Genomic DNA, 19,194 nt, shown 5'->3' with positions numbered 1-19,194 from the left:
CTGTAAACTGGGAGAGTACCCAGTTTACAGTGTCTGTATACTGGGTACTGGGTACCCATCACAGTGGTCTCTAGGATCAGCTGTTGGGAAGGTTTTCACGGCTGACCTCTCACCAGAAAACCTACAAAACAATTGATCCTAGAGACCACTGTGCTGGAAGATAAAGGCGCCATGCTGACCACTCATACATCCACTGGGTCACCACAAGGTCTAATACACACAAACATCAAGTTGCATAATGCACTTTTAAGTACTAGATCAGAAAATTGTTGGGGTCAAGCTACAAAGGGCAAAGTTACAATTACCATTCTATGGCCAAACAGTGTCTCGGGGATCAGTTAAACACTCATGTTATGACGTGCCAATTATTTGTTTCCAGTTTAGCATTAGCTGAACTCCAATAACGTCAAGAGACTGAGGGCTTTTGTTTTCTTCTGTCTCTGACGACTGAATGTGGAGCCTCTGATCTCAGGTTTGTCTGAGTTTCCCTAAGGCAGATTCTAAAGTGTTTAGACTCTGGGACTCCATCCCAGACTTGTTTCAGTCACGTGGCTGTCCCCCAGAGGTACTTTGAGTGTTGGGGAAACTCTCCCAGAAGAGGGCGCTGTCCACATAAACCAGTAGATTGTTTATTGTTCTAATGTGGGGTAGTTTGAACATAGTGTTTAACTAAAGTCTAAAAGTGACACGACTTCCATCACTCATCATTTTAGCAGTTTATGCATTTAAATGTATCAAATACAAACTAAATGAAGTCAAATTAAATTGCAATATTAGCTTGAAAAATCTATGGTCTAAAGGGACGGACACAGGAATAAATGTTTTCGAAAAGTCACAAAACACAACGTTAGGATTTTTTTTTTCTTCAGTAAAACGTCAAAAGGAGGTGACAGTGTATGAAAACATGACCGTGATCTTGTCCAACAGAATGAACTTTCAGACGCCGAAACATCATAGGCCCGAGAATCCAGTCACAGTTACACAAGAGGAAAAATATTTGTCATTTGACTTTTGTGATTTCTTACAAAAACGGCATTTCTCTTTCTCTTTGTGAAATCATCACATTCTACATTGTGAACGCCACCTAAACAGTATGTTTCTTTGTTTTTTTTCCCCTTCCGAGGCAAAACAATAATTCATTTACAGAGGTTCAGTTACAGAAACATAACACATAATCACATACGGGTGCAAATAAAGGTGTCTACAAGATTTATAATTACATAGACAGGTTTAGTGATTGTAGTGAATCAAGCGTTTTGGCCGATTTCTTATTTGAGACGTTTTGTAAACAAGTTAGGTAACACAGCGTTAGGAAAGTAGGTGTTTGAGACGGTGGATGATGTCACTTCCTCTGCACGAGGTCGCCGAGCGTGATGGGCAGCTGTCGGTGTTGGATCTCCCGCTGGATCTGACAGTACACACAGGGGCAGCAGAACACGGCGAGGAGGCAGTCCACGCAGAAGTCTCCCTGGAACACAACAGTATCATCAGTTACTACAACAGAACACGGCGAGGAGGCAGTCCACGCAGAAGTCTCCCTGGAACACAACAGAAACATCAGCTACTACAACAGAACATGGCGAGGAGGCAGTCCACGCAGAAGTCTCCCTGGAACACAACAGTGACAGCAGTTACTACAACAGAACACGGCGAGGAGGCAGTCCACGCAGAAGTCTCCCTGGAACACAACAGTGACAGCAGTTACTACAGCAGAACACGGCGAGGAGGCAGTCCACGCAGAAGTCTCCCTGGAACACAACAGAAACATCAGCTACTACAGCAGAACACGGTACTACAGGCATATACTGCATATACTGCCAGGCATGTACTCCCTCCCTGAAACACAACAGTAACATCAGTTACTACAACAGAACAAGGTACTACAGGCACATACTGCATATACTGCCAGGCAGATACTGCCTCCCTGAAACACAACAGTAACATCAGTTACTACAGCAGAACTACTGCCTTTGCTCTGCCCGGCCCCGTCTGACCTCTGCAGGTCAGCAGGAAGGGCCTGATTGGTGCTGTAGGTGCACACTGTCGTTGTGTCCTTGGGCAAGACACTTCACCCACCTTGCCTCCAGTGTCTGCGTGCACTGGTGTGTGAAAGGGTGAGTGGTTCATTGGTGGAAAGCACTTTGAGTGCCTGATGAAGGTGGAAAAGCGCTTTATAAGATGAGTCCATGCTGGCAGCTCACTGCTCCTACAGGTCACACATTGTAAAGTGACTTTAAGCGTCTGGAAATATATCTATATAAATGAATGCATTACTATTATTATTAGTCCTCACACACACAAACAAGCAGTCACACAGTAACACATGTACAAGTACACCTTATGTGACAGCCTCAGGACGAGTGTCCCGTGCACTGAAATGTTTAAATCTGTAAGTTCACGGCAAAAGAACATAATATGTTACTCATAAAAGTGGTAAAGGCGTTCACTGAAAAGAAACGTTTTACAAAAAAAGAAGTCCAGGTTTATTATGGATGTTTCGCATGTTGAAAAATTGTTAAAAAGAAAATAAATGTGCACGGCCATGCTGATTTTGAAAAGTGTGGAGGTTTGTGACTAAAGAGGGGAGGTGCTGGATAAAGCAGAACTACTGTAATGTACAGATGTGCACAGATGTGTATTATAATTACCATCAGAGCTGGCATCTGAGTGTTGTCTGTGTCCCACAGCATGTTTAGCCAGATACAGATGATGTAACATGGACACTGCAGGACCAACTAGATTTGCAGGGTTTCTGGATGGAACGTGTGCGTAACCATGCAGTCTCCATGTCTCCATTCATCAGCAGTGAAAACCAACTCAGCTCTAAAAAACAGTCTGTCCTGGAGCGTCCTGGAGGGCACCGGGATAGAAAGTAAAGGCGGCATGGTGACCACCGCGGGGTCACTGAAAGGTCAAAGACGCAGCGAGAAACCTTTTCAGCACTTCTGACCTGTCAGACTGACCTGGATGCTGTAGCGCTCCCTGGTGGTGGCCCTCAGTGACATGGCGATGGGGTTGATGATGCTGCAGATGTCCACCAGGGGGAGACAGAGACACTCGCCGTGACGCTGCGCCGTTCGACACGCGATACACGGGAAACACCACACGGACCGGCAGCCTGTGGACAGGGGCGCTTTACCGACGGGAAGGTACAGGCAGCCACCAAGGGCCCCAACTGAGGGGCCCCAAAGGAAAGCTCTGTCCCAAAGGCCCCCAAGGAGAGTCCTGCTTCATGTGTGTCGACTGGACCTTTACAAGGGCCTGACGAGGTGGCACAGAATAACTTTACTTTGAAATAGTTTTAAATTTTGAAAGTACCAGGGGGAAGTGCTACTTGAGTTCTGTGATACTGCGTAAAAGATTTATAATTGAGTCGTTAATGATGAGAAACAAGACATGAACTGATGTTGGAGTATTTCCGAAGAAAAGAGCAGAGAAATACAGGAAGTACATGAAACACATTATTATGAGTCCCATGAAACTTTTCCACTTGAACATTTACTTACTGTGGAATGAGTGACTATTTTCTTTACTGAAGTAAGAGTACAGATACTTCATTAGAATACTACTCAAGGATACTTCTCCTTGAGTGATATTGTCATGGACAGGTGCCGAAAATCTGGTTAGTCCAATGTGTATGTGACGTCTGTAATAAACATAAACATTAATAAGTCAAAAGTAGCATACTCTAGTGAAAGTATTGAAAGTATTGAAGTATTTTCCTCTCCTACATGTTCCAGCCATGTCCTCATGTGTAGAATGAGCTCAGACCTGTTCACCACAACTGCCTCTAAAATCCTGCACTGTCACTCAGAAAGGTGTTACTTCGGATCTGAAGTGCCATCATGCACGAGCTTAATATAGAAGGTGCAGTTACACGTATGACCTGAGGTGGCAGTAGTGAGCATAAAATGGCTGACATGCATCTAGCCCCTTTAACACATGATTGTTTTTCATGATGTTCTGGTAAACACTGTAACTAAAGTTGGGCTTCTACAGGAGCTCCTTCATCTGTAACAAACTGTCATCTGTGCTTTATGCTTTTATTATAGCTGTTTTTTTCATCGGACATATAGCTAGGCTTATACCCAGTTTAGACTAAATTTAGTCCAGTGGAGGTAAGTTTTACAGCCTATTTGGACTCCGTTTATCCTGATTTGCTCAAATTGTCATTCTCAGGGATTGTGATATTAAAGGGATGTTTCAGGATTTTTGACATAGGGCCTCATTTCCTAGTTATCCAGAGTGTTGTTGATTACTGGAGGTATTTATATATTTTTAATTCATGCAGTTCTTATATTTGAAGAGTTTCGTGGCGCTAGGCTAATGCATTTCTATGGTATCAGCTAGCCTGCATTAAAAACAGTGTGACCCGCTCCACAGAGCACCTGAGGCAAATCACTTATAACACCAGACTAACCATATAAATGTCTGTGTCCATAGAGTAATTTAAACCATTTTGCATTTAAAATAACTTATATTTGAGCAGACCCGGCCCCGGATAAAGCGGAAGAAAATGGATGGATGGATGGATGGATGGATGGATATTTGAGCAGCATCAGCTTTGTGGTTGTATAACACAAAGCTGAATAAAATATAAAAATACCTCCAGTAATCAACAACACTCTGGATCTGCTATAGAGTGATCTGCTAGAAAATAGTCCCTCAAAATGCAAACTCATGTGATGCAGGTCAGTTATATTTAAAAAAAAAAATGATTCTATGGACACAGACATTTATATGGTTAGTCTGGTGTTATAAGTGATTTGCCTCAGGTGCTCTGTGGAGCGGGTCACACTGTTTTTAATGCAGGCTAGCTGATACCATAGAAATGCACTAGCCTAGCACAAGCCTAGCGCCACGAAACTCTTCAAATATAAGAACTGCATGAATTACAAAAAAATATATATCTCCAGAAATCAGCAACACTCTGGATAACTAGGAAATGAGGCCCTATGTCAAAAATCCTGAAATATCCCTTTAAGTGGAGAACCAGGGCTAAAGCAGGTCTTACATTGTTTGCAGGTCCGGCAGCAGTGGCAGATCCCCGTGGACCACTTTGAGGCGTCCTGCTGGTAAACCCTGGACTGGGGCTGGACCGAGATGGACTGGTTCATCTGGACTAAACCCGGTCTGGACGAGGACTTGGTTTGGATCTGAGGAGGGACATGAGACACCACGATAACAGAGGGAATCAAACCTCCAACTGATTCTTTCATGAACCGTCGTTCTTTCAGGGTTCCTAAGTCAAATGTAATGCTTTTTAATGACCAAATGCTATGTTTTCATGCCACAATCGCAGAAGAAAGATCAGTGCATATTTAATTTGTTAAGATTTGTAAACATTTGATTAAACAGAGGAAAGAGAACTGGACAAAATGGGCAACATTTTAGCAAAAACATGGAACTGCAACTGAGCATGTACTTCTGTGTTTATACAGTAAACATTGTTGAGCCATGTTCGAATTTTCCAATAAACCTAGATTTATAGATAGACCTCTTAACTCCCGCCTGAACCGAGATCATTTTCTCCAGTTCAGCTTTACCCAAATCCTGTAGGCCAGTGTAACGCCTCATTTGAAAGCTAAGATCTACAAAACTCATCTAAATGGATCTTTTTCCTCACATCATTTTTTTGGGGTATTCAACTCATTTTAGTAAAAAAAATTCTTCATTTTTTTTTCAAATTTTGTCACATTTTTGTCATTTTTTTTGTTATTTTTTCGTCATTTTTCCGTCAATTTTTCCGTCAATTTTTTGTCACATTTTTGTATTTTTTGTGTGAAATTTTTGGCACTTTTTCATAAATTTTTGTCACATTTGTCATTCTTTTGTCCAATTTCTGTCATTTTTTCGGCGATTTTTCGTCACTTTTTGTCAATTTTCTCACTTTTTTTGTCACATTTTCATCCTTGTTTTCGTCTCAGTTCTGTCGCTATTTTCACACCTTTTTTCCAGAAGCTTTTGGATTGGGGTAAAGCCAAATTGGAGAAAATGTGCTCGGTTCAGGTGGGAGTTAAGGGGTTAATGACATTCAAAGGCCTTGATTTTTGGCACAGTTCATTTAATGTCATTTAAATTTCTGGAGATATTTTTTCATTTTTATTTTTGCATTCCTTATATACTAGGCTAGCGCATGTCTATGGTATCAGCTAGCCTGCATTAAAACGAGTGTGACCCGCTCCACAGAGCACCTGAGGCAAATCACTTACAACACCAGACTAACCATATAAATGTTTGTGTCCATCATTTTTTAAATATAACTGACCTTGTATCACATGAGTTATCGCACTTAGAGGGACTATTTTCTAGCAGATCACTCCGCCGCTGCGTAGCTTATACAACCACGAAGCTGATACTGCTCAAATAGAAGTTATTTTAAATGCAAAATGGTTAAAATGATTCTATCGCCAAGTGATTAGCCTCAGGTGCACTGTGTGGCAGGGGCGTCGGACTGGGGGGGGTAAAGGGGCCAGGGCCCAGAGCAGGGTAGGGGCCCTCAAAAATGCTGCAGAAAGCGTTCTGTATTGTACTTTCTAAGTTTCCTCACAATTGATACTATAAGAACTGAACAACCGGCTAAAATACAATGGTTGCTACACAGAATTTTGCACAAACAATAATGATGGACAATATCTCAGGGCCCGGACACCCCTTTAAAAATGTGCCAAATGGTTCAGCCCACACACGGCGTTTAGCCTATGATTCCAACGTAACTTTATACAACAATTTACTGACAATACACTTAGGTATAGGCTTCAAATATGGTGAGAGACTAAATCAGACTGAAGCCTTGAGTTTTTTGTTCAGGCCTGTGGCCACAGAGACATCATATAGTACCATAATTTTATCTAAAATAGCATTTTAATGCCTATTTTAAAGTCACAAATGTGTTATTCTCAGCCCAAATATCCCATGTCCCTGGTGCAGCCGTTCTGTTTAATGTGATGCTATTAATCATTATGCTCTACCTAAAACTAGCCATTTCAACTGGCCCAATGAAAGCAGAATATTTCATCCTAATCTAAATATCTATGTCACTACAGGATTAAAAGTTATTAATTTTCTGTAACTGAAGCCAAATCAGATGCAATTTCAAGTCAAACACTGACTTGAAACAAACAAACAAACCATGAACTAAGTACTCATTGGATGTGTGTTTTTATATGAAGCACTTTTTTTTGGCCAACCCATTTTTCCCTTAGTTAAGGTATATATAATAAAGTTATAATTGAAAATAAATGAACTGCACTGTCAAACCACTAAACCACTGTTATGTGGTTAAAGAACATAGAATATGAAATGTGAATTTTATATGGGGGGGAAGGGGGGTCCACCAAGATGGTTTGTACCCAGGGCCCAGAATTTGGTGCTACGCCCCTGCTGTGTGGAGTGGATCAGACTGTTTTAATGCAGGCCACTAGCTACCATAGACATTTGCTAGCTTAGCACTAGCCTAGCAACTGCATGAAATTGATAAAAATATATCTCCAGAAATCAGCAACACTCTGGATAACTAGAAAATGAGGCTCTATGTCAAAAATCCAGAAATATCCCTTTAATACCAGGCGGAAAGCATGTTTTTCAAAGAAATCAAACAGGTATTGAACTGAAAATGTGCAAATGTTCAGTTTTGTTTATAATTTCAGTCATACAACTAATCATTTTCAAGATAAGCTACAAGACAGTTCTGTGACGCATTTTTGCTCATCGATGTGAAGCTTTTGTCAGAGTATAATTACTTCAAAACAGTATGACCTCATGTACAAGTAAAAAGAACTCCATGAAGTAGAGTGAGTTGAAAAGGTTACTCAGGTACATGTACGTAAGTAAATGTGATTGATACTCGCGTGTAAATCACAGTAAAGTTAATCATAAATGTGTGTGAGCTGAGCGTGTCTTACCTGCGGCGGCGGCGGCGCTCACCTGCGTCTCATGACTTAACCTGTTGGACCGGGAAACAGGTTACTGCACAAGTCAACCATCTCAGCAATCTGCAGCACGTCAGATGCCCTCCCGTCCTGCTCTGGGGGAACTATGTGCTGCAGGTGAATCGGGAAACTTACAGTGAAAAAATAGTGATATCAATTTGAAACTTCTGCTGAAAATCACCGACATAAATATGAGGAAGAAAATGTGTTGCAAGGTTTCCGTCATTTTATGTTTTCATGTAGAAATATGTCCTTTCACGCCTCAAAAGGCCCACAATTTCCCATCCTTTTGGCCACAGAGCCAGGTTTAAATGTTTGTGTGTGTGTGTGTTCTTGTACTTACGACATTGTGAGGAACAGTTTGAGTTTTTACCAACAGAGTGAGGACATTTTTGTAAAGTGAGGACATTTTGGGTGATCCTCACTTATTTGAAGGACTGTTTGAGGGTCAAGATGTGGTTTTAGGGTTAGAATTGGGTTTAGATTAGGGTCTGGGTAAAACATGTCTATGAGGGTCCTCACTAAGATAGAGGTACAAGATTGTGTGTGCGTGTGTGTGCGCGTGTGCGTGTGTGCGTGTGTTTGTGTGTGTGTGTGCGTTTGTGTGCTTTGTGACGCATTAGTTACAAAGACTCTTTCAGAGGGGATTTTGGATCTTCAGCGTTCATTAATTGAAGAATCTGTCCAAATGTAACCCACATCTAAAAGCTTCTTGGAAAAAAGTCAAAGCGTTGACAAAGTGACAGAGAAAAAGCAACAAAAGAGCAACAGAAAAGTTACTAAAAAAGTCATTTTAAAAAACCCAAAAGTGACGGCAACAACGCACGGAAAAAGATCCTTTGAGATCAGTTTTGTAGGTGCCTTACAAATGAGAAATGACACTGACCTATAGGCTGTAAACTCCTTGCCTGGCTCTGCCATACTCTTCCCTGTTCATTCCATGCAGGGAGTTAGTCTGGTCACGGAGCAATTGGAGCAGTTTGAATGGGCGGGCCTAACGCGCACAGATTGTCAGTGAAATAAACCAATTAGCGATTAGCGGACGTGACGACAGCTGTGTCCAATTTAAAAAATATGAAGTGAATATAAACTCACGCGGAGAACGCGAGGCAAAATCCTTGACTACTTCATCCAATGATTAGTTTTGGCTAATGTTAACGTTAATTGAACTAAAAACATAGAGGTGCAGCGAGTGACGTAACCTTCTCATTTCTCTGTGACGGTCGTGATTGGTTCGGCTCGGCCTTAGCCGCCAATCAACAACTTGTCTACCGTGCGTGGCCAGACCCACCTTCTTTCGTGCAGAAAGAAGGTGGGTGTGGTTTATCAGGCTAGTAAACTCCAGTCAAGAAGCTTTTAGATTTGGGTAAAGGCGAACTGGAGAAAAAGTAGGGGATAAGTGGTTACATTTCTATTGCATAAGGCTGTAGTGTGATTACAGTCTGGCCGGCTCACTGTCTGCTCTGTTCCTCAGAGATGGTCACATGACGTTACCGTGACGTGTCCCGTCAGCTGATTATGGACCCCGGCCGGCACACATTATAATAGATCCATGATGGCACTTCTCGAGGGTCACTCCATCAATACAATACTGATTTACAGATGTTTCCTGCCAGCAGAGGTAGGAAAACAGCGCCATCTGCAGTCAGATTTCTTCACTACAGCCTCAGGTAGTGTGTGGAAGCGAAAAAGCCTCACAGAAAACCACATTATGGACCGGGACGGAGCCAAACCATCGCGCAGATACCTGACATTTGGAAACGTGCCCCGGGACAGTGAGCCGGGATTAGGGGCATTTTTGCTTCAAGTGGAGGAGTTTAAGGTTACAAATCCGAAACCAGTAAATTGGTTAACCGGATGTGTCCGCCATGACAAGAAGCGTCCGAATAGTGCTGACAGTGAAGACGGAGGTAGGAAATGCTTCCTATCATGGGGTTCCTCACCGGCGATTAGGAGCCACAGAATGTCCCATCCCATAAGCCACCGCACCACCAGTGTGCATGATGTGTACGAACTGTATGAATAACTGTTTTATATACTGTAGTTTAAGTACATACGTTTAAATGTTTCACTGAATACCAAGAATACACCCCGGGTTTTGGACTATTGCTTCAAAATAAAACCAATCAATAAAACATGATATTATTTCATGTTTGTGATTTCTGCTCCCAGGTCTGCCCGGCAGACATCAGACACCGTCGTGCATCAGACCACAGTGATTATTTCAGACATATTGGTTTCTCCCTGTTGCATATTTACAGATGTTACAAAAAGACTAAATGTTGCCGTCTTTATCGCATATTCAAGGTAAATATCATGCATATAATCTCAAGTGTGTTCTTAAAGTGAGCGCCTTCTGGAGCTCTTGCCACGTTTTCTCAAACAGTGGTGAGAAATTTAGGGATTAAGTTTGACGACCTCTTGACTGTTGTTTTTCCAGCTCCGTCTTCTTGGCCAGAATGACAGATATGTGACGCTTTTATCAGCTCCTGCATTGACTATTGTAATGCACTTTATGTGGGTGTGAACCAGAGCACTTTAAACCGGCTACAATTAGTGCAAAACGCTGCAGCTCGTCTGCTCAAACACTCACATCACTCCAATGCTGCTCCCCGTACATGCCAGGGTTCATTTTAAACTTTTAATGTTTGTTTTTAAATCCATTCATGGACTTCCTTCCTATTTATGTGAACTGCTCGTTGCACATCAGCTCAGTAGAGGCTGAGTCTGCAGGACAACACCTGCTGGAGGTCCAACATAGGTATAGGTCAAGCGCTATACAAATAAAGGTTGATTCTCCACAGACACTGGGTGACTCTTGCGCCATCTACTGGACAAACTCATTTTTACATCTCTGTCAACAACCCTTCAGGAGCTAAACAAAGGTATTTGAGTATTTAGTAATACTTCAGAACATTGTTGTAGTAAAGAAGCATTAGGCCAACGTGAGCTGAAATTAGAATTGCAATATAACGACTCAAAGGTAGCAAAAGAAAATACTAAATAATAGAAAACAAGGTCAAATGCTTTTATAGCTATTATTAAAGGTGCGTTTATGTAACTTTTTATGGGGGAAAAAGTAGATATTAGTTTGTATTTGCCCTTTCAGTGACCCCGCAGCTGTATGCAGGTGGTTGGCTTTCCATCCCGGTGGCCTCTAAGCTCCATGTTCAATTTTATTTCAGGTTTTTCAGGATTTCTGGTAGGTTTGAGACGCTGATGTAACTTTCTCCATAGTTATGTATACGTTCCATCCAGAAAACCTACCAGAAAACCCTAAACATTTAAACAAAATTAAATTGATCCTGCAGAATCCTAGAGGCCACCAGGATGGAAAGTAAAGGCTAACCCCTTTATAATGCACCTTTACAGCAGTGGTAACTCTTGCCCCTAGTGGCCATTAGCACCGCTGCAGGTGTCGTAGCATGGTGCAGTTTTTTACTTGTTAATTGTCCATGAGAGTAAATACTACACTGACAAAAAAGACAAAAGGACAGAGGGATATTGTACATCCAATTACACAATGGAGATCATTTTTTTCACTCAAACTTGGAAGTAAATCGTTTAAGTGGGGCTAGCACCGCAGTTAGCTTTGCCCGTTAGCCTGCTAGCTGCTTCTTCGTGAACAGTGTGTATTGGTGACTCCGACCCGTAAGCAGGAAAGATGCAATTGTGGTTTTCTGGCCAGAGACACCAGGGGAAGATGAAAGACTTGTATTACCCCCAGAGGGACTACGGAAAGGATTTAAGGTAAACAAGTTACTAGTTCTGCTTCAAGTTTTGGATCATTTATGTTACCACAGCTGCTCATTCTTCTGAAGTAATATATACAGTACAAACGTTTGGAAACATGTCTGTATTATTTTCTTTTATTTAAAGACTGTGTCCATTGTAAATTTTCACTGAAGGCCTTCATTTATCCATTTTGTTTTCCTACATAATCCCATAAGTTCAGTCATAGTTTAAAACACCTCAACTCCCACCTTAACCGGGCCTATTTTCTAAAAGCTTCTCGACATTTGAAAGCTAAGACCTACAAAAAAGGGCTAAGATTTTTCCTTATTTTTGTTGCGTTTTAGTCGTCTTTGTTGCATGTTTCCGTCACGTTTTCCATCACATTTCTGTCACCTTTTTGTTGCATTTTGGCTGCATTTGTTGTTTGTGATCAAGCCACAAAAATGTAAAAAAGCAACAAAAACGTGACGAGGAAGAAGCTTAGATAAGTTTTGTAGGTCTTAGCTTTCAAAAGAGGCACTACTCTATAGTCTATAAGCTCCAGTCGAGAAGCTTTTGGATTTGGGTAAAGCCGAACTGGAGGAAGTGCGCTCAGTCAAAGTGGGGGGAAAGAGGTTAATGTTTTCAGTGAGAATCACACAATGGAAAAAAGTGTTGAAAATAAAAGTAAAAACAAAACATGAAAAGTGTTTCCAAATTAACAACCACACACTGTAGATTTTCTTCAATGGGATTTTTACTTCTGGCATGAGGAGCTTGGACGGTTGAGCTTCATTGATGACCATTTTATGTCAGGTAAACCTAAAGCATGAAGATGCCAGAAACTCTCAAAATGTTCTTAACTAGGGCTGGGTACCATGAAAAGGTAGTAACAGTGTTGAAAAGCAGGTAGATCCAAGTTTTGATGCCGTTGGTCATCAAAATTTGAGGAAAAAATTAGGAATTGTGTGGAGAGGGAATTGGGAAAGAAAAAATGGGGAAAACATTTGCTAAATTGGGGAGGAAAAAAGTGAACAAAAAGCACACAAAAAAAAAAAAAAGAAAAAAAAATTGGGGTCTGAAAATTAAGGATTATTAAGGATACGAAATGAATAAAAAAGTATTGTTAAAGTACCGGTGTCGGGAGAAAAATGGAACAGTACCCAGCCCTATTCTTAAAGGAACAGGCCACCGTTTTATGAGATATGTTCTTACCTGAGCTTAGACGAGTTGATACGTACCTGTCTGGTCTCTGTGCATGCCCTCAGTCACACAAAAAGACCAAAGATGTTGCTAGCATTTGGCCTCTCCCAGTATATTCCTATAGTTCTAAACGGGGTGAAATTAGAAGCGAAGACAGGTACACATCAACTCGTCTAAGCTCAGGTAAGAAGATATCTCTAACCCTAACCCTAACCCTATGGAAAAATGGTGGCCTGTTCCTTTAACCGTATCTTAAATAACACACAAGCTGCAAAACATAATGAAATACAGACAATACATATCGGTAAAAAATATATTGTTATTTAGAGATTTATTGAAAAGTATCTCGACACAAGCCCTAGATTTAGTCCCAGTGCGGCTCAATGCGCGTTGGCCTTTTGACCGTTTATTCGATCTCCACGGCTATATCCACGGGGATAAGTTTCTGAACGAACACCACGTCGTCTCCGGCGGGCTCAGTCTCCTCGATCTGGGCCTCCTGCGGCTCCTCTTTGCAGACCTCTGCCTTCGACTCGAAGGGGAGCTCGAACACTTGCTGCATGTACTGCCCCTTCCGCTCGCCATTTCGCACCATGGCCAACACCTGCGCCCCGATCGACCACGCCAACTCCACCTTCCGATGCTTCTGTGAGCTCAAGTCAAAGTTGTAGTCCAGTATCTCGTACAGAGCCGGCACGTAGCGGTTGCATTTGGTTTTGACGAAGTTGTGCACCTCGAAAAGCGCACCCCTCGTCAGCAGGCACGCATCGAGCTTCTGTTTCGACGGCGACTTGCGACTCACATTAAGCTCCAGACCGATATCTTCACAAGTTTTATATGTATATTCCTGCGCTTTCCGTACCGGGACGGGCGTCATCGTTTCGGAGATTAAAAGCTCTTGTTTGGGTAACGAGTACTGCTTTAAGCTAACCTCCTCTGTCAGCCAAACGTTCGCTTTCAGTAAGCAAAATGACTTTTTGAGCAGCAACTTGTTCGCGGCAAACCACTTGTCGAGGCCATTTGAGTCTTCGGTCGCGGGATCTTGCAAATCCACGTCAAAATTGTGCTCTAAGACGTCATTGAACAGGTCTCGTGGATTGCTCGCCAGTCTCCTCACAAAAGCGATCGTTTCCAGCAATGCGCCGCAAGTCATTGCCGTCAAATCCAGCTTTCTGTCCACCGGCTTTCCGTCGAGCGACCACAGATTCAAGTTGATGTCTTTGCAATATGGAAATTCGTCAGATATATCTTCCCCCGGCACATTGTCTGACTGTCCTTTGTCGCCATGCTCTTCGGTAAGGTCTACGACGTTGTACCCTTCGGGAAACGAGATCGCCGTGCTCATGAAGGTTTGATCGTGCGCCTGGTTGTACAGGGTCCTCTCTTTGCCGAGGAGGTACGACATGAAGTTCCGTTCATGCGCCTCGTCCCGGAAACACAGGTTGAAGTTGCATTCCATGATGTCCATCAAGAAGACGCTCACGCTCTTGTACAAATGCACCGAGAAGCGATTCACTTCGTACAGCGTGTGATTGGTCATGAGGTTCATGTCCAAGTTCTGCTTTCGTCCCGACCCGACGTTGAAATCGAGGCCGATCTCGCTGCAGCGGCAAAACAGGTCCTGGATGCCTTTGTTGAAAACGTCTATGATGCGAGTTGTGCGCCTGGTCCACTCTCTTTGCTTGACTGTTTTCTGGTGCAGGGGTAAAGTATCTTCGCAGAATATCTTTGAAATCGGTACCGTGGGAGTGTTTTTCCGTTTTCGTATGTAGTGGAAGCCAAAGTAGCGCGGTTTTGCCGTTTTCTTCTGCGGGGGCTTCTCTCTTGGTGGAATTTCCTCCGAAACAACCACATCCACAACATCCAACAACACATCTTCGTTTGTCTCGTTCTCTTGACTTGCATTTGGCTGCGCATCTGGCTCGAATTCCACCGGACACATGTAGGAGGCCTCGTTTATCTCCTCGTCTTGAACGAAGTCAGTGCTGGATTGTGCCATATCCGCCGGACGTTTTTCCGGCACGATCTCAACATCGCCGTCCAAATCGTGAGGTCTTTTGTGAATCTTTTCCTGCCTATTTACTTTGCGGAGCATAAATTTGAACGGTTCCTTGCAAAAAGACTCCTTGAGCTCCCTCGACGGTAGGTGTACCTTCTTTTCGGAAAGCGTTTTCACTTGCGCGCTCAGGTAACATGGTTCATAAACCTCCCCAAAGTTGTGCGAAATGACTTCTTTTAGCATTTGAGAGTACGAGCCGCTCAAAATTCGAGCAAAGTCTAGCATTTCCAACATCATCCCGCCGGTCAGGAGGGCTGTGCTGAGTTTCTGCGCAGGTGCGTTCGACGGCCACAGGACGAACGCGACTCCTCCTTTTTTGCACAGCGGATAGTAGTCCATGCTGAGCTGAACAGTTCGCCCAGCACCTTTGTTTATACTGATTGGGTCGCCTTTTCTTTCGTCATTTAACTCAAGATCAAATGGAATTTCAAGTTTGGATTTTTGCACTAACAAATCTGTGTTTTCCAAAGTCTTATCTGGAAGAGGGAAGGCCTCTTGCAGGGTTGCATGAAGCTGCAGCGGACGAGTCTTGAACTGGTCCTTGAAACTCTTTGCTGCGCTGTAAACTTTGGAGCCATAGGCGCAGCAGAGTGGGCTGTCCGCATCCAACCCGAGATCAAAATTAAAACTCAATATATCCAGCAAATGGAAAGAGGCGGTTTTAGTGACGCATTTTAAGAAGTCGTTAATGTCCAAGATGGCGCCGTTGGTGATGGACTCCACGTCAATTTTGTCGCTTCTTTCAAACGCGGGGTTGTATTCCACGCCGATGGCTGCAGCGTCCGGGAAAGGCACTGGAGTTTTGCGATTTTTGAAGACAGTTTGGATGCGGCGCTGCCAAACATAGTTTTTATCGATGTAGTCAATGTCGATATCCATTGTAAGAAAATGTTGAAAAAGCGTTTTAATATTTCTTATATCCAATGCAGCTTTGGAGAGTGTCTTTGTTGAAGTTGAGACGTCATTGTTTCACACTGATGTCTATTCACATTGTCCTGGATGGGAGTCCATCATGTGCCTGTAGAAAATAAACAAGTGTGTTACCAACACTGGCCAAAATTAAAGACTGTATGTTGTAGGGCTGCACCATTAACCTTTACCCAATCCAAATGGAGGTTTTAGCTACTGCGATAACATCAAGGCGCTGAGTTATTTTTCTTTTTCTGCCTGGCACCCCCAGCTTTTGAGTGATAGACATGTTCTCCAATCAGAATGATCGAGCCTCACTGCCAATCAGAAGTGGCTTCAGAAGGCTTCATGTTTGTCTACGCTGTAGTCGCTGTGCACAAAGTCCACTTGTGTCTGGCACAACTATTCTCACCGCTGAATGACCATTTCATGAGATGGTCACAAAAGCTCATCGACGACGTGTATCACTGTACTCTAATGAGCTGTGTCTAATTGTAACATCTTTACAGCCAGTGTTTGACAATTTTCATAAAACTAGCAGCGTTTTGTAGCTGAATAGGGAGAAATAGAATTAGAAATAGAATCTTTATAAATGCAGAAAAAAATGCCCCTTTTCCTCTCACAGTTTCGCATCTTGTTGCTGATGAAGCTGAAATGTAAAAACTGAGTACTATGTTTAACAACAGTTTTAGAAGTTTAACTGTAGCTCAATGCATACAAAATATCGAAAACATTAAAATTACAAATCGAATCACAATGTGTGTCATAAAAATTGCAATTAGGTGTTTTGACAAAGTCGTGCAGCCCTAGTGTCTGTGACGCAGAAGCCAATATTCTTGCATCAGTTATATGAAAATTTGTAATGACACAAAATAACGAATTTCAGAACCAATCCTGATCACTCACCAATCACTTTTTTCTATGCTGCATCATTTATGAGATTAAATCAACTTGATAGTTCAAATTGCTGCCCAAAACGCAAGCATTCTAGCTCACTTGGACAAAAATCACCATGTGTCCTTACAGGTAAGTTTGGGACCTTTGGGACGCAGACCTTAATGGAATTTAAAAAACGAAATGAAAAGTCTGAACCCGACTAATCGGCTAAACTAAACTTATAGTGTGAACAAAATTGGTGATGTATCTTTTTACAAATGTTGCAATACTGCTTTTGTGGTGCAATGTACCAATACTTTGATGTACCGATACTTACTCAGCACACCTGGCTGGGAAACATGGACACCCTGCTGGTCTTCTCAAACACTCGGATGTCTTTTATTAGTCTGCAAAAACAAGACAAGGCAAGTTATGTAGGTTTGTTTGTACTTGAATATTCATTAACTTTGCAAATGAATGAAATGTGAAAAGCTAAGTTAATGCAAGAAAACTGATGAAATAAGAAAATTACACTGTTTACAATTTTTTTTTTAAGTTTAAAACAGTATATAACAATTAGGGTTGAACAACTAAATAAACCGATGCCGATTATTACAACTGCCTGGTGTATAATCCTGTAAAAAGAGAAATGCTTGGCCACTCCAGCAGAGGCCGGTTTTATTTGATTACTTTAGGTGATTCAATCATAGTTTCTGTCCCAGCTTTGATTAGTTGCCGCTAAAATTAGCATGCTGCCATTAGCCTTAGCATACTGTTGCTAGCTGTGGGATTTTGTACAGTGATCAAAAATACAATTGCAGAGTTTAAAACTAACTCAGCGAGTTTAGTTGTGTGAGGACACGCTTTAAAGCCCTGACTTGGCTCTTTCCAATGCAAAAAACGCAAAGTCTCCATCTCTTTCAGTCCTGAGGATATCGGCTATTATCAGCAATTAATGAAGATTTTCCTCTTGCTGTGTTTTGGACTGAAACTTTACTAAAAAGGTCTAAATATTTTCAACTGGAAAAATGGAAACTGTTAAATACTTGCACTATATCTTCATGTAAAGGTTGTGACTTGTATTTCCTTCTAAACATTCCCTTTCACTGGTGAACAACGATGATCAGATTTTGCCTCCTTGTTTTTTGAAGTTCAAACCGACCAAATCAGTCAAAAATATTGTTAACCTGAACCGAGCACATTTTCTCCAGTTTGGCTTTACCAAAAAGTTTAGCGAAAAAAGCATCAAAATAGCGATGAAAACAAGAATGAAAACGCAACCAAAAAAAACACAAGGAAATAGTAACAAAAACATGACAAACGGCGACAACACAACAAAAAATTACTATCAGTTATCAGATTTGTGCCATTTTCATTGCTTATTGTCACATTTTCGTCACATTTTTGTCGCTCTTTTGTTGCGTTTTCTTCCTCTTTTTCGTCTCATTTTCTTGTTATTTTGACACTTTTTCCCTTTTTTTTTAAGTAGAGCCAAACTGGATAAAATGTACTCGATTGTTGTCACCACAATGTACAAATACGCAGTGTGAGAAAACGTCCTCTAAAAGTGCCATTTCTTTCTATGGAATAAGAATCAGAATCAGTGGAATATTTCGCAGCTCGTAGTGAGTATGAATCAGGCCAAAGTTACATGGTAATAATCAAACTAACCCAAAACCACAATGTGGAGAAATCCTAATAAGTTTTGCCTGCAGTTACCGCTTTCATCCTGTAGATGGCAATGTTGGGCAACATAAGAGTCTGCAACGAGTTTAAAACGCTTTATTTTCAAGATAAAGACGCATTTGAATGGAGACTTTGGATCAGCACATTTATTGAGAATATTTGAGATGCAAATGCTTGTTTTTGAGCAGTCGTAGATTACAAAACAACTCTCTCTCTCTCTCTCTCTCTCTGTGCAATGGTTTGTTATGGTAAACCAACATGGCGGCTTACATTAAATTACTAACACACACGATTAACTTTTGCTTTTGGGGGATCTTTTCTTTGACGAGAAGCTTGGTTAGCGTGGGGTGCGAGCTGCAGAGTGCATATCGGGACTTAAATGCTACGTTGTGAATAAAATGGACACTTACTTCGGGGGGAAAAAAACACCGAACGAAGAAAGAACAGATCATGAAAACGAGCTTTAACCAAACATCGTAAGGAAGATTCGGCGAAAGTTCTGGACGATAAAGTCAAAGGACGATGCACTCACATGGAAAGAAAGCTGTTTCTCGAAGGGTTGGATCTGTTTGGTGCGCATGCGCAGAATAGAAACACCACATGGGACTAATTCAGGGCGCACGGGAATTCTGCCTACTGCACAAATCAAGGTAAAAAAAATATATATACAGTAGCCTATGTAGAATGTTTATCCGTATCCTTATTTATTTGTTTTTGTTTTCTCTTTTCGCCTCTTTTACCTGTGATGCAGCATCATGCTAATATTTATTTATTTTTTTCCCCCAACGTTTGCGTGGAAAGGTTACTTTTAGACTT

The 19,194-nt window shown here is 41.8% G+C and overlaps 1 protein-coding gene and 1 long non-coding RNA gene across 2 annotated transcripts; both read right to left on the bottom strand.

The window, feature by feature from the left end:
• Positions 1–1,336: 1,336 nt before the first annotated feature.
• LOC306970571 (cornifelin-like) lies at positions 1,337–5,212 on the bottom strand. The gene is made up of 3 exons (XM_079566563.1): positions 5,015–5,212; positions 2,964–3,118; positions 1,337–1,468 (listed from the first exon to the last, which is right to left on the bottom strand). Exons 1-3 carry the CDS (start codon positions 5,115–5,117, stop codon positions 1,343–1,345), a joined length of 384 nt encoding a protein of 127 aa, XP_079422689.1. The 5' UTR covers positions 5,118–5,212; the 3' UTR covers positions 1,337–1,342.
• A 10,659-nt stretch (positions 5,213–15,871) lies between these two features.
• Positions 15,872–18,957, bottom strand: LOC306970499. Its single transcript, XR_013793401.1, has 3 exons — positions 18,911–18,957; positions 17,030–17,099; positions 15,872–15,925 (listed from the first exon to the last, which is right to left on the bottom strand). It is a non-coding gene; the product is annotated as an uncharacterized lncRNA (long non-coding RNA).
• Between the last annotated feature and the right edge of the window lie 237 nt (positions 18,958–19,194).

This window comes from Gobius niger (assembly GCF_951799975.1).
Source record: "Gobius niger genome assembly, chromosome: 11".
NCBI lineage: Eukaryota > Metazoa > Chordata > Actinopteri > Gobiiformes > Gobiidae > Gobius > Gobius niger.
Note: the sequence above shows the minus strand (reverse complement) of the source record. Positions and strands in the feature narration are given on the sequence as shown.

Coding starts and splice junctions, on each gene's coding strand:
- LOC306970571 (XM_079566563.1), bottom strand. CDS start 5,117: ATGAACCAGTCCATCTCGGTCCAGCCCCAGTCCAGGGTTTACCAGCAG. Junction 3,119..5,014: donor CTGCCGGACCTGCAAACAAT/GTAAGACCTGCT, acceptor CCCTGTCCACAG/GCTGCCGGTCCGTGTGGTGT. Junction 1,469..2,963: donor GGGAGCGCTACAGCATCCAG/GTCAGTCTGACA, acceptor GTTGTGTTCCAG/GGAGACTTCTGCGTGGACTG.